The 15,017-nt window shown below is 47.2% G+C and overlaps 1 protein-coding gene across 3 annotated transcripts in view; it reads right to left on the reverse strand.

Annotated features, from left to right (window-relative positions):
- Nucleotides 1-13,645, reverse strand: part of KLC1 (kinesin light chain 1) — a 29,749-nt gene extending 16,104 nt beyond the window's left edge. For all 3 annotated transcript variants that reach the window (XM_007455597.1, XM_007455595.1, XM_007455596.1), the window contains exons 1-6: nt 13,385-13,645; nt 11,333-11,563; nt 8,039-8,117; nt 7,319-7,544; nt 3,474-3,561; nt 2,759-2,860 (exon numbers count right to left, since the gene is read on the reverse strand). In XM_007455597.1, the coding sequence (XP_007455659.1) occupies nt 2,759-2,860; nt 3,474-3,561; nt 7,319-7,544; nt 8,039-8,117; nt 11,333-11,563; nt 13,385-13,645 (987 nt within the window). The remainder of the gene's footprint in view (nt 1-2,758; nt 2,861-3,473; nt 3,562-7,318; nt 7,545-8,038; nt 8,118-11,332; nt 11,564-13,384) is intronic.
- Nucleotides 13,646-15,017: the final 1,372 nt, after the last annotated feature.

Here is a 15,017-nt window from a genome sequence, read left to right on the forward strand (position 1 = left end):
ATAAATACGACTGTGCCTTGCTTCCAGGCTTATGATGTTTAAATGGCTCCCCATGCAATAATAAAAATAACTTAACCAGAATTTGTTTAACTCCTTATTCTTGGGGGGAGGGGACTATGCTGATTTCCTTCACATGCTTTAGTGTCTTTAATTCTTATAATAATCCTACATGGTAGGTAATACTATGCACAGTTTGAAGATGAGGAAACTGGGTTTGATAAAGGCTGCTTAATGTGGCCGCCCAGTCCTTGAAGTGCCTGAACTTACACCTGGCCCTTCTGAGTCTAACTACATTACACTTATTCCTGCACAGAACAGCCTTCAAAGGAAACTTCCAATTCTTCAATTCACATCCTATGTATCCCTTCACAGTCAGACCCAGATTCTCTGCGCATCCCAAACCACTTCCCTCACATTTCAAACTCCACCTCAGGGCTCTTCGAGCTTGAACTCACTGTCCCAGACGCCCAACACTCTTCTCCCAGCACTGCCCTGCTCCCCACCCTCCACTAAATAACTCATCTTTCAGGTCTCTCTTCAGGTCCCCTCAGAGAGGACCTCCTTATATCCAATTTAAGGGAGCCCTCAGCCCATCCCCACCCAGTTTACTCACAAGCACATCACCTGGTTTTTTTTCTTTCTTTGCAAGTATCACTACTCAAAACTATCTTATTTATCTATTTAGTCCTTTATCGCCTGACTCTCACCCGCTAAGATGTAAGCCTCAGTGTGCAAATGCCTTGTCTCAAGGTCTGGATGTAACATCCTCTCAGCACCTAGGACGGTGCTGGCACACAGATGGACGACCAAACACTACACTGCTTCCTCAGGACCTGAGCCAGCCATCCAGTCTCTCACCTTGTGCCTTTACCTACACAGTCCCCAATGAGGCAGGCTGCCTCTCCATCCCCTCTGCATTCCCTTCCTCTCCCTGCCTGGGAAGCTCTGACCTCGGTTCTTGAGACTCAGCTCCAACGCTGGCCGTTTGTGGGAGGCCATGCCCAGCACAGTCCCAGCCCTGTACCTGGAGAAGCCCTTGCTCTATGTGCTCCCTGAGCTCTAGGCTAGAAGCCAAAGCACCTGCATTCCCAAGGTCTGCTCGCTGCACTGTGTCCCCAGGGAAAGGACTGTGTCTAATTTGAAATCACCAACTCTAACCAAGCAGGGAGCCCCCAAGTCCTCAATAAATGTCTGCTACGTGACTGAACAAAAGAGCAAATATATAGGAATGAATCTGACAGATAATCACCTACAGTTCATAATCCTCAATTTGATACATTTGTGATTCTCCCTGATTTTAACCCCAGCCCACTCAAAATCTCAGTGGATAAATAAAAAATAAAATAAAAACTATTTTAGGGCTTCCCTGGTGGCGCAGTGGTTGGGAGTCCGCCTGCCGATGCAGGGGACACGGGTTTGTGCCCCGGTCCGGGAGGATCCCGCATGCCGCGGAGCGACTGGGCCTGTGCATCTGGAGCCTGTGCTCCGCAGCGAAAGAGGCCACAGCAGTGAGAGGCCCGTGTACCGCAAAAAACATAAATAAATAAATAAAAATAAAAATAAAATAAAATAAATAAAAACTATTTTATTTTGCAAATATTATGCAGATGGCAACATGGACAAAACTTTACCTGCATAATGTGATAATTAGCCCCTTTTCATCTTCCCTTCCCCAAGTCCTTGCCATATGACTCAAAATTAAATGATTGATTGTTCAGTATCAATGGTAAATAATGACACAAAAAGTCAAATTAAAATGTCATGGCATTGGACTTCCCTGGTGGCACAGTGGTTGGGAATCCGCCTGCCAATGCAGGGGACACGGGTTCGATCCCTGGTCCGGGAAGATCTCACATGCCACAGAGCAACTAAGTCCGTGCACCACAACTACTGAGCCTGCGCTCTACAGCCCACTAGCCACAGCTACTGAGCCCACATGCTGTAACTACTAAAGCCCGCGCGCCAACAGCCTGTGCTCCGCAACAAGAGAAGCCACCGCAACGAGAAGCCTGCACACCGCAATGAAGAGTAGCCCCTGCTCGCCGCAACTAGAGAAAGCCCACACGCAGCAACAAGACCTAACAGCCAAAAACAAACAAATAAAGAAACAAACAAACCTATATGTCATAAAATAACCTTTAAAAAAAAAAAGTCATGGCATGGACCTGCCAAGTCTCTAACATTTGAATACACGGTCATCCAGAGCACTGCTGAAATTAACAAGTTACATTAAAAAAATACCTAATTACTATAAACTGTATTAGCTGATATTACATATCCATGACATTGACTTAATCTACAGCTCTGAGTTATTCTTTAGTTCTCAAAAACAATTATTCATTTTCTTCAGTTTCATAAGCATATTTGTTGACCTCATTTTTAAAATTTTAATGTTTTTCTTCTTGACAGGCACATGCCCCACCATCAGTGAAATGCCCCCAAGCCTTCCACCTACAGGCCTGAGAAATTCCTTCTTCAGTTGAATCATTTCTAGGCCTCAGGCTGGGAGGGCATGCAGACTCAAGGCTCCACCCTCTGCATACCCACTCCTCCTAAACTCCCATGTGTATGGGCCCATCTGGCTGCGTTTGGGGCTGCCCACCTGACTGAAGGGCTTATTTTCAGTAAATGGTCAGTAATGATATATCACAGTGGTCCTATCTCAAAGCTTAAAAGTGAGTTATTAAAAAAAAAAAAAAAGTGAGTTATTTAAAAGCATAAAACATAGCATCTCAAGGAGAACCGTCCTCAGTCGCACCTTTTCTCTGATCTCCAGAGCTCTTTTACACAGCGGCTCAGCTTCTTTGTACTTTCCTCTTTTGCCGTAAAGCACTGCGAGGTTATTCAGAGTTGCTGCCACCTACCAACACAGGGAACCGTGAAGAACAGTAAACGACAGCAGTGGAGGGGATGTGAGACATCACACACTCATCACGCCCAGTATGTGCAGGGAAGAGCCCTCAGCTGGATGAAGGAACAAGACTCCACTTAGAGGCAAAAGAGCAATCTCACTGTCTACAGACAGACGCATAAAGTAACACTGCAGAATATTAAAGTTAACAAATCAACATCAACAGGATCTTGATTTTTTTAATTTCACTGAAAGCCACAAAGCCAACCAAAATAGATCTATACGCAAACCTGACCAGATTTTAATAAAAAGACAATACAAAATCTTTATGAAAAAATTTACAGAAGTACATGCAATTTGATTTAGGATCAAAAAACACAGTACGTGATCCATTTGAGGTGGGGTGATAAACAACTTAAGTGCACACTGACACCTGCTAAATGGGAGTCACCAGCACTGAAGCTCATCACTTGTACTAAGTGAGGGAAGTCCTACCTGTGCCGTCCAGTGAAAAGGCAGCTCTTAAATCTTCCCTGTTGAGTTTAATATTAAAATGAGATGGGTATAAAAATACATTAGGGAAAATAATATATAAAAAGAGTGAAAGAACCAGTATACAAACCGCAGGATGGTCTTTGCCCAAAGTTTTTTCACGGATGGCCAAGGCATCATTCAGTAGGTTAGCTGCATCTTTGTATTTATTCTGGTCTCTAAATTGAAAAACATACAGTTAAGTGTTATAGACACAGCTTATTACATCTCTTTAAAATGTAATCTTGGAACTAAAGAAATAGAAGTTAAGCTTCAGTTATTAAAAAACAGACGTTAGCTATTAAAACTATTAAAAACACTCCTAATGTGGGAGAAAAAGACTCCATCAATAAACGTACTGGCAAGGTGAGCAGGGAGTCGGGCCTGATTAGCTTTTGAACCTGGCCCTCCCATCTAGATCACTGGGACAATACTACCCCCATAACCCCGCACACAGTAAGCGAGGCCGTCCAGAACGGTGAGGCAGACGGAACGGATCCCAGTGTCTGCACCCAGTTCTGCCAGCTACCGGCTGCGTGGCTCTGGCATGTCACATGGGCTCCACAGTCGCAGTCGGCCCACCTAAAAAGGAAGGACGTGACTCACAGTGCTGCTCTAAGAAGCTAATGATTCGCCAGTGCCATGGAAAAGCCTGTGAAACAGAAGCCCAGGACGCACCCTGCAGTGTCTGCTGGAGCAGGACGGGGCGAAGGGTCCTGCTGACAGTGGGGAGAAAGAAGCACCTCCAGCCCCAGCCCCCTTGGTTTAAGTGCTACCTGATGACGGGGCTGCAAACCAGTTACTTACTTTGTGAGACTGAGTACACATACTTCCCAACTGAGTAAGAACAGCTGCCCAGCAAGGCTTTGCCCTGCAGAAGCCAGACTGTCCTGCAGAACACTGGAAGGGCTAATAAGCCTTCCGGATCCTCCGAAGCACACTAATTCTGGCCAAGTATATAGGTTTTGGACGTCCCTGGTGGCGCAGTGGTTAAGAACCTGCCTGCCAATGCAGGGCACACGGGCTCGAGCCCTGGTCCAGGAAGATCCCACATGCCACAGAGCAACTAAGCCCCTGGGCCACAACTACTGAGCCTGCGTGCCATAGCTACTGAAGCCCACGTGCCTAGAGCCCATGCTCCGCAACAAGAGAAGCCACTGCAATGAGAAGCCCACACACCACAACGAAGAGTAGCCCCTGCTCGCCGCAACGAGAAAGCCCGCGTGCAGCAACGGAGACCCAACACAGCCAAATAATAAATGAATAAACAAACATATATTAAAAAAAAGTAACAGAACATTCACAGAAGGACACAAATGACTAAAAACACACAATCACAGAATACAAATTAATACACAATGCTGCACTTCTCCATTAACAAAGAGCAAGAGACAAGCAGCCCAGCCCCAGGCTGGTGATGGAGGAGGAGGAGTGTGAACTGGCACCACCTTCCTGAAAGCAGCTGGGCAACATGTACCAAGAAGCGTATCATGTTTTGGTATTTTTTTTAATTAATTTATTTAATTTATTTATTTTGGGCTGTGTTGGGTCTTCACTGCTGCGCGCAGGCTTTCACTAGTTGCGGCAAGCGGGGGCTACTCTTCATTGCGGTGCATGGGCTCTAGGTGCGCGGGCTTCAGTAGTTGTGGCACGTGGGCTCAACAGTTGCGGCTCACGCACTCTAGAGCGCAGGCTCAGTAGTTGTGGCACCCAGGCTTAGTTGCTCTGCTAACTTTAGCAGCTACCTAAAGTTAGCTGCTAACTTTTTTCAAATGTTCTGCTGACATGAGTAAACTCTCACACTATTGTGCGAAGGAAAAACACAAGACTGAGGAGAGGCCACCGAATTCCCAGCACCCAGCACAATGACATCTGTGTGACCACGCACCCTAAGTACAACAAATTCCAGTGGCATTCTACGCACATTTTTTATTTAACTCATTTACAATAAAAATATCTACCATCAGCCAGAAACTCTCACGTTCTTCGTAGGCACGTAAATTTTTTAAAGACCTTTCTGGAATGAAATTTAGCATAATCTACCAAGATTTTAAATGCAACCTGTGACTACGGAATTCTTACAATAATGCATAACAGTAAAAATCTGCAAACCTAAATGTCCATCAGCAGCAAATCTGTCAAAAAATGTCAGGGCTACCTGTAAAACAGAGTGCTATGCAGCATGGGAAAGGCTGTGCTGCTCTCGAAGCCGAGCCACGGCGGTGGCCTGGAGCTGCAGCAGTGGCATGGCAGTGCTCCGTTTCCTTCCGGTGCTCTTTAAGGCCATCACCTCCCTCTCCGGACAGTTTACTCCTCTTCTCTTCATGGAGCCCTCCCCCTCCTTTCCCCCTCCCTGCTCAGGTTCCCAGCTCCATCCCCGCCAGCCCCATGCTGCTGCCTCCTGCCAGGCTGCCCTGCCTCCAGGCTCCAGCCCCCTCAGGTCCTGTGCACTCCCCACAGCCACTCTTCTAAGACCTGGCACCTGCAGAGTGCCCAGCCCTTTCAGCCCCATCTCTTACTACTGCCAAACAGGATGCAGGAGTCTGCCCCAAACACACCCTTCAAGGCCACAGAAAGCGCCTGCACCCCTCCATTAGGCCTTCCCTAATCCTCTCAGCTGGAAGGCATCTTTCTGTTCCATGAACACTTCTGGGTTACTTTCTTTCTTTATTGGCCATACCAAGCGACTTATGGGATCATAGTTCCCCAACCACGGATTGAACCCGGGCCCCAGCAGTGAAAGCACAGAGTCCTAACTCCTGGACCGCCAGGGAATTCCCACTTCTGTGTTATTTTATTAACAACAGTCTCCCTGCTTCTATAATTACATACGAACATAGCCAGCCTATTCTCTAAACAAGGTTCTCAGTTCCTTTAGAAACAGGTTTAGATGATGCTGTTTGACTATTTCACAGTGCCAGGTAACACCATGTCTCACATCCCCTGCAACCCTTCAGAGGCTCAGAAAAGCTAAGGGCTCTGGACAACATCCTCTGTCTAGGGGCCACTTAGCAGAGATACAAACTGAACTCTCCTGACTTCAAATTCCACGTTCTGGTTTCTCCTTGAGAACAGGTATTATGTATTCATCTTTAGGGTCTCACAGGAACCAGCCCAAAGTCTTACATACATCTGGATCAAAACTGTTGGCTAAACTGAAACAACCAAACCAATGAAGAAAAATGGAGCAGTTCCCTGAAACCCACCACACTGGAGTGGCCACAGCAAACCAGTCCTGCATGTGAGTAACACCCCGACCTGCTCGATTTCAGGTCAGTTCGGCTAAAAGACAGAAGCAGACAAAGGGCGCCCACGTACCACTGCCCAGTCAGTGCCTAGGCAAACTATTTAATTCCATTCAGGAAGTTCACCGAAGGCTTCTGAGTTAGCAAACATGTTCAAGTGACTCAAGGTGGAGACAAGAAGACAACCTGGTCCTCAACTTCAAGGAGCCAGGATCCCGGGAGAAGAGATGACAAAATTCAAATCACCCGGAGGCCAAGTACAGGGCAAGTGCTGCGAGAGAGGCAGGGACAGGGTTATGGGGCACAACTTGGGAAGGGGCACATGGAGCCCTGGATTCAGAAAGGAGAGAGAGCTGACAAGGCCTCAGAAAGGCAGGGGATACGGGCAGGCAGGGTGGGCAGAAGGAGCCTGGTATACCAAGTATTGTGGGGAAAAAAATCAAGAGAGCTTAGCTTGGCCAGAGCGAAGGGTGCTGTGGGCTAGTCCCGGACGGCGTCCATTCTTCAGGGTCATACTCTTGCCAGAGAGCTTGCTAAATGTTTGAACTTAACCCCTGGCTGCCTGAAGACAAATGGATGATAAGGCTGGAAAAGTAGCTCATAACAGTTTACACAAATGTATTTTTAGGACAAGCTCATTAAAAACGTTGTCTCTAGGTAAAATTAAGAGAATAAAATGAGGACTACTAGCCTGTACACCAAGGCCAAGATGTTCAGCATGGTGGCCACGTCAGGGTGGTCATGGCCAGAGGTCTTCTCCAGGTCCTCCAGGGCCTGCTTGCAGAGGGGCACGGCGACCTCGTAGCGCCCCTGCGAGGCGTACTGGATGACCAGGTTGTGCAGGGTGCGCAGCCGCGCGGGGATCTCGTAGCCACCCTGCTGGGCGGCCGCCGCTGCACTGCTCTGCTGCTGCTGCACTACACAGAGAAGGGCTCACTTCAGGCGATAGAGAAAATCACCCGATGACACCAGCTGATTAGCACTCCCTGCTCTGGCTCTGGTCCAGGTCAGCACGTGGTCCCCACTGTACCAAACCTGTCCAGCGTTCCCCGCGCAGGCGATGCAACACCAGCAACTTGTCGGGGGTGCCGCGCGCGCCCCAACAGTGTGGTGAGACTGCTCTTGACCCCAGGGAAACTCCTTTGCCCTTTCACTCTGTGAGAATCCACAGATCGCGTCGGAACTGCTGGTGCATGCCCCCGTTTACGAGGGCTGGCTCAACACGTTACTCTATCCCAGCGAGAAAACGACTCACAATTCTCTGGGGAGCCACGAGGCAGCCTGAGTGTGCAAGGGCTCCTGTGAGGCAGGCTGCAGGCACGCCACCTCCTGCTAATGACAGCAATTACACCCCAAGAGGACCCGCCACCTCCATCTGCATGCTGCCATTTAACCACCACTCCCAACTTACTTCCTTGACCAGGGTCGTCATCGTCATTTGGGAAGAGGTCATCCAGAGGTTCTTTGGTGGAATCAGTGTCTTTGTCCTCCTATAAAGCCAACCCAGGACAATATTAGTCTTACAAATACTATAAATCCTGCACTGGAAATCTCTGATACAAATTTAATTTAAACTGAAAATAGAAAAGATGGTTTGTTTTCCAGATCAAACATAGGACTAGCCACAATTTGGTCTATCCATCAGTTTAGTAAAGAGTAATAAGAAGCCTGCTAGACTGAACTCAAAGTACTTGTCCGGGCAGGAGTGGCAGAACAGATCACGATGGCAGCTGTGTGCCTTAGTCGTCACCCGTGTCCTACAGAAGTTCAAAGAGCAGGGAAGCCCTTACTTGAAATAAATTTTTTTTGGAAACCAAATGATTAAAATGGCACATCTCTGAACACCACAGAACTGGCAGGCTGGACACTCCCCTCCCCACCCAGCATCTCCACCGCAGGACCCCTAAGAGCAGTGTGACAGCCTATGACTCGTGTCCCCCACAGATGAGCCCTCAGGTAAAAAGAGTGAGCACATGCTGGAGAGAACAGACAGCAGCTTGACCAGGGGAGAACTCAGCATCGCCCTGGCGCAGACGGACACCATCTGCCTCTGGAAGGGACCTGAGAGGCACATGTCACTTTTATAACATTCCCATCTGGGACACACAATCCAAACACACTCATGAGGAAACACCAGACAAACCCACACTGAGGAACAATCTATGAAGTAACTGGCCTGTATTCTTCAAGAATACCAATGTCATGAAAGACAAAGACAGGCTTTCTTCTTTCTGTGAAAGGACCTGTTCCAGATGAAATATGACTAAAGGGACGGGACCACTATGTCCAACGTGTGGTCCTGAACTGGATCCTGGATCCTGGAAAAACGTCATCGAGGACTCTGCTGAGATAATCAGCAAAAATGGAATCTGGGCTGCAGAGGACAGAGGAAGCACTGAGACTGTGTTCAATCTCCTGAATCTGACCCTGGCCCTGGGTCCCACAGGAGAACTCCTCATGCTAAGGAAATGCACCAGCAGCGGTAGGAGGAACGGGGCAGAAAAATTATCATGCAAACCCCCTGAAAGGGGAGGCAGGGTTAGCTCATTATATCTCTTCTCCAAGCTAGACATGTTTTCCAAATAAAAAGTTTTAAATGTCTCTGATTCTATGAGACTAGCTTTCCCCTGCTCAATGTTATCCAGTTTTCCAGGTGAATCAACTTCTCTATTCTTATTCCCACAGCAACCTACAGAAGTTATGTCTTTTAAATCAAAACATTCAGTTGCTCCTGACCTAGAGATGCAAGGGAGAAATACAGTATGCCTCATAAAACAGGGTGCTATGGACTAATTGTACCCAAAATCATGTTGAAGCCCTAACCCCCAGTGTGATGGTATTTGGAGGAAATTAGGTTAGATAAAATCACAAGGGTGAGGCCCTCACGATGAGATTAGTACCCTAGTAATAAGAAGAGACATCAGAGAGCTAGCTCTCCCTCTCCCTACACCCACACCCTGCCATGTGCAAACATAGTAAGAAAACAGCTATCTGCAAGCTGGGAAAAGGGTCCTCACCAGAAACTAGCCATGCTTGCACCCTGATATCTGACTTCCAGCCTCCAGATCTATGAGAAAGTAAATGATCTGCTCTTTAAGCCACCTAGTCTATGGTATCTGGTTATGGTAGCCCAAGCTAAGACACAGGGCAAGTGTAGGTCTGCTGGTACAATACACAAAACCATTCCTACAGTCTTAGGATGAGGGCTCAGACTGGAGACACAAATGTGGAACTCAATGGTATACAGATTATGTAGCGAACATGCCTAGAACTATGTAGGCATTAAAAAAACATTACCTCAAAATACCATGTGAAATCCAGGACTGGATTCTAGAGCAGAAAAGGGACACTAATGGAAGGACTGGTGAAATCCAAATAAAGGCTGTAGTTTCGTTAATAGTGACGTAGCAACGTTAATTTCTTACTTTTAACAAACATACTGCTAGGGACTGAATATCTGTCCTCCCCACCCCCAAATTCCTATGTTGAAGCCCTAATGGTCAGTGTGATGGTGTCTGGAGGTGGGGCCTCTGGGAGGTAGTGTGGATTAGACGCAGTCATGAGGATAGGGCCACCATGACAACATTAGTTACACAAAGAGCAAGAGACCCTAGGTCTCTCTCTCTCTCTCTCTCTCTTTGCACAAATGCACCAAGGAGGCCACACGAAGACACACCAGGAAGAAGGCCCTCACCAAGAAACCGACCAAGCTGTCACCCTGATCTCAGACTTGCAGCTTCCAGAACCAGGAGAAATGGTCTATTGTTTAAGCCATGTAGCCTACGGTACTCTGGAGACAGTCAGCACCCCAAGTTAACTCAGACACATTATGCGGTGATACAAGATGTTAACACTAGGGGAACCTGGGTGAAGGGCATGTGGGAATTCTCTTTACAGTATCACGTCAAGAGACCTAGGGTCTCTTGCTCTTTGTGTAACTAATGTCGTCATGGTGGCCCCATCCTTATGACCACAACTAACCCACACTACCTCCCAGAGGCCCCACCTCTGACTTTTCTGTGAATCTAAAATTTTTCCAAAATAAAGAAGGTTACTTTAAAAAAAAAGTTAACTGAATCAGAAATAAACAGTAAACGAAAAACGGTAATCGAGATTGGGATGAACATCCAGAGAGAGCCAACAGGAGAAGGAAAAGACCACGATCCTTGGGGAACCCTAACATCCAGGAACCGCAGGAGGCCAAGGAGGCATGAGCGAGGGCGCAGGAGAACCAGTGGGGTCCTGGGAGCAGGGCAGAGGGCTGCAAAGAGAAAGTGAGGATCCACCACAAACTACAGAGGTAGTCCCGAGTCTGGATTCAGGCGACTGGATCAGGGCACTGTTAAAGGAAAAGCATTCCAGCAGCGGGATGTGCATGGAAGCCAGACCGCAAAGGGTGAGGATGCTCAGGAGATCTCAAGCTGCAACAGACCTCGTTGAAGGCAATGGCACCTCTTTGCATTTATTTTATATTTACAAAGTATTTTTTGAACTGACCATCGTTCAAAGAAAACACATACAAAGAAACTACTCCAGAGAGAACTTATATGACTTGCCCAGGGACTCAGTCCCAAGACCCTTAATCCATGGTCTTGTTTAAACACAATCGCTGGAGGGAACAGGAAAACACTGCCGGCTTTACTGAAACAATCTACCGACGATAACGTGGTAACTGTCAATACTGCATTCCTACAGAACCACTTACTGATGGAGAAATGTCATCATCGTATTTTTTTAGCTGATTCATGAATTCCAGATGCTTCTTTTCTTCCTCCAGTTGAGCCACAGACTGCTCACTCTTCTGCAATTTCTGCTGCGTGTTGGCCAATTCATCCCTCAGCCACTGATTCTCCTGGCACAGACGACGAACCTGTGCGCGCAGCTTCTGCTTCTCCGACTCGACGGCATTCAGGTGATTTGACAGAGCCATCATAACCTAGACAGACAGAAACGCTGACAGCACTGCAGTACTCAGCCCAACAAACGCCACCTCCCGTCTCCGCAAGCGTCCTGGGGTTGTAGCTCTAGCTGACACCTGCAGACACGTGCTCCAAAGTACATACAAGTATAATTTGCCATTGACTTCTATTTCCACCCTTTCTTTAGTCACAGGCTACATTCAGGGCATGATCAAGAATATCACATGCTCAGAACATCTATGAAAAATGCATTTCTTTTTTCTGTTTAGAAAATATCTCGAATGGACTAGCAATGGACAGGCAGCTAGTGTACTGATGAAGCTGTGCTTCTTCACTTTTTATCTAGATGGCGCCAACAGAATTTCTCAGAGACCCTTTGCCACGGGTGAGAGCACGTGCACACAGCTGCACACGTGTTCCGAGTACAGGCCACTCTGTGAGGGGCTGGTCGTGGAGCTAGGGCGGGGCGCACAGACAAGACTTCTTCGCCACTGCAGGGGAAGGCACGAAGGCTCTGCGGTGTGGCCAGCACCAAGAGTCAGGACGCCCTGATGCACTCATAAGCGGAGGTCCCTACTGGGCTCTGCTTGGGGTGCGCTGATGGGTCTCAGGGACCAGCCTGCCTGGGAGGATAAGGGCTGGAAGAGTTGGGGAGGAAAGCCGGCTTCGGTCTGTCCTCTCTGCAGACCATGCACCTGCCCCTCCCTCTTTATTATCCTCGTAGGCCTAAAACCTGACACCCTAGAAGGTGGGGCTCTTTCCTCCTCCTTCTTTTAACCCCAATATCTGCCAAACTAAAAAAGGAGGTTCACCCCATATCGCTTTTCAACACAACTTGCAAAATAAGAGATTCACAATAACCAAAGTCCTACAATTAGAATCTGTAACATGCTTAGGATGAAGAATTCTAAAATCAGGGTATGGCCGTCACTTTGGTACAGAATGATTTCCTCTGTGAAAGCAGGAACTGGTAACCCAGCAGCCCCACTTCCGCCTCATTCATTCGCTATACAAGACGAAAGCTAAGAAAGAAGCCAATTTTTAGTGTATTTAATTTTACCTAAAATATGTTGGCAAAGCTGCAAGTTATGGCGGGGGGGGAGGGGCACACCTAAATGTCTCCAGTTTTTTTATCTGTCTGTCTAGCAGGATAGAAACAAAGGTTTGGTCAAGTGCAGAAGACAATCTTGCCTTGGGGTGCTACAGACTATGAGCTGTTGGCCAACATTCACCCTTCTTCCTCAGGCTTACGAACCTGGAACTCTAAGGGGCAAGACAACATCCCCAGTGTCCCTCACAACTAGGTGTGCCCACGGAACCAAGTTCTGGCCAATGAGGTGTAAGCAGAGTGCACGCACACTTCAAGGAGGTAAAGGGAGGAGGCACACCCTTCCTGCCCCTTTGCAGGCCTAGGGTGGGGTCACGTGGCTGCAGCTGGGACTCTGTCTTAGCCCACGAGATAGGCTGACTGGGGTGTAGTGCAGCAGGTGGCAGGGTCCTGGGTACCCCTGACACCCATACAGCTATAGTACCCATCTGGGACAGCCCACCTCAGTATGCGCTTTTACATATGACTATGATATTTAAGCCACTGTTTTTGTTTTTTGATATATGCAGCCAAATCAAATCCTAACTGACACAGAGTTACCTCTATTTTCGCTCTTTTTAAAATGTAGACATGCCCAAATCATCATTTGTATGACATACATAACGCACATATAAGCTAATTTCTATTATTCTGTAAGTATCTGCCCTCTAGTTTAGTTAAACTTCGTATGTCAAACAAAGTCTCCCCTTTTCCAGACTGTCAACTTCACGTTCATATCTGAGACTTGTACCTGTGCCTCGCTCAGGCCAAGCTCCAACATTTCCAGTGACTTTCGGATCATGTTTGATTTCTCTTCCACCAGATTACTTTCGTCATCTTTCTTCAAACACTTCAGTGTCTCCAGTAAACTTTGTAAAATGGAATTGTGCTCATTCTTCAGAGCCTCCAGGCCCTGAATTACTTGCTTTGTCTTAGAAATAATTTCATCCTGTGTAAGCTTCTCCAACTTGTCTTCCTTTATGTACACCATTGTGGACATGCTGTCATACATTCTAGGATGGAAAAAGAAAAAAAAGATAGACATCTCATTAGAGGCTTAATTTATGTTACACCTTTAATGAAATACATGCGTGAAGACTTTTGAATTAACAGTTTGATAGGTGAATAATAAATATGTGTATTGTGATTTATTACCTGGAAATACTACATTCTGTACTCTTTCTGTTTGTCCTTTGCAGACCAAATTAATTACTTTTCTGGCTTATGTCTGAATTTTTTTTTATTTTACGGAAGAAATGACAGTAACTGAAATTAATGCCAAAAATGAAAAGCAGCAAAACATCCAAATGGCATTTCTAAAACACACAGCAGGGCTTCCCTGGTGATACAGTGGTTAGGAATCCGCCTGCTAATTCAGGGGACATGGGTTCGAGCCCCGGTCTGGGAAGATCCCACATGCCGCCAAACAACTTAGCCCATGTGCCACAGCTACTGAAGCCCGCGCACCTAGAGCCCGTGCTCCGCAACAAGAGAAGCCACCGCAATGAGAAGCCCGCGCACCACAACAAAGAGTAGACCCCGCTCGCCGCAACAGGAGAAAAGCCCACATGCAGCAACAAAGACCCAATGCAGCCAAAAATGAAATAAATAAAATTTTAAAATAAATAAAACATACAGCCTCCGTGAACAAAATCTTCTCTGAATGTTTGCAAGCTTTTTTTTCCTTAATGAAATGCAGAAGGGACAGTAAATTCTCGGTCACATACTTACCAGACAAAGCCTTGAGAAGGGGTCACAGCTGGAGAAGGAAAAATCAGCAAAGGAGCACGGGAACAATAAGAGCAGCAAGAGAACCACACCTGACTGAAGCCTGGTGACACAAGAGTGACACAGCAGGATGACCAGTGCAGTAAAGACTCCAGGAGGGGGCTTCCCTGGTGGCGCAGTGGTTAAGAATCCGCCTGCCAATACAGGGGACACAGGTTTGAGCCCTGGTCCGGGAGGATCCCATGTGCCGCAGAGCAACTAAGCCTGTGCGCCACAACTACTGAGCCTGCGTGCCACAACTACTGAAGCCCACGCACCTAGAGCCCATGCTCCACAACAAGAGAAGCCACCGCAATGAGAAGCCCCCACGCTGCAACGAAGAGGAGCCCCCGCTCGCTGCAACTAGAGAAAGCCCGCGCGCAGCAACGAAGACCCAAGGCAGCCATAGATTAATTAATTTTTAAAAACATATTAAAAAAAAAAAAAGACTCCAGGAGGGTGAGGGCTGAGCATGCCTACTGGGTCAGACTAGCCAAGAGGCCACCAGCACGAAATCATATGGTGTCTGGGACTGGTTTTAAAATACTACAGTGAGAAGGTAAAGGAAAGGGGAAAGGAGCACATAAAACAATGTCAGCAAAATGGTGATGATGGCT

This window comes from Lipotes vexillifer, unplaced genomic scaffold (genome assembly GCF_000442215.2).
Source record: "Lipotes vexillifer unplaced genomic scaffold, Lipotes_vexillifer_v1.1 scaffold584, whole genome shotgun sequence".
Taxonomy (NCBI): domain Eukaryota; kingdom Metazoa; phylum Chordata; class Mammalia; order Artiodactyla; family Lipotidae; genus Lipotes; species Lipotes vexillifer.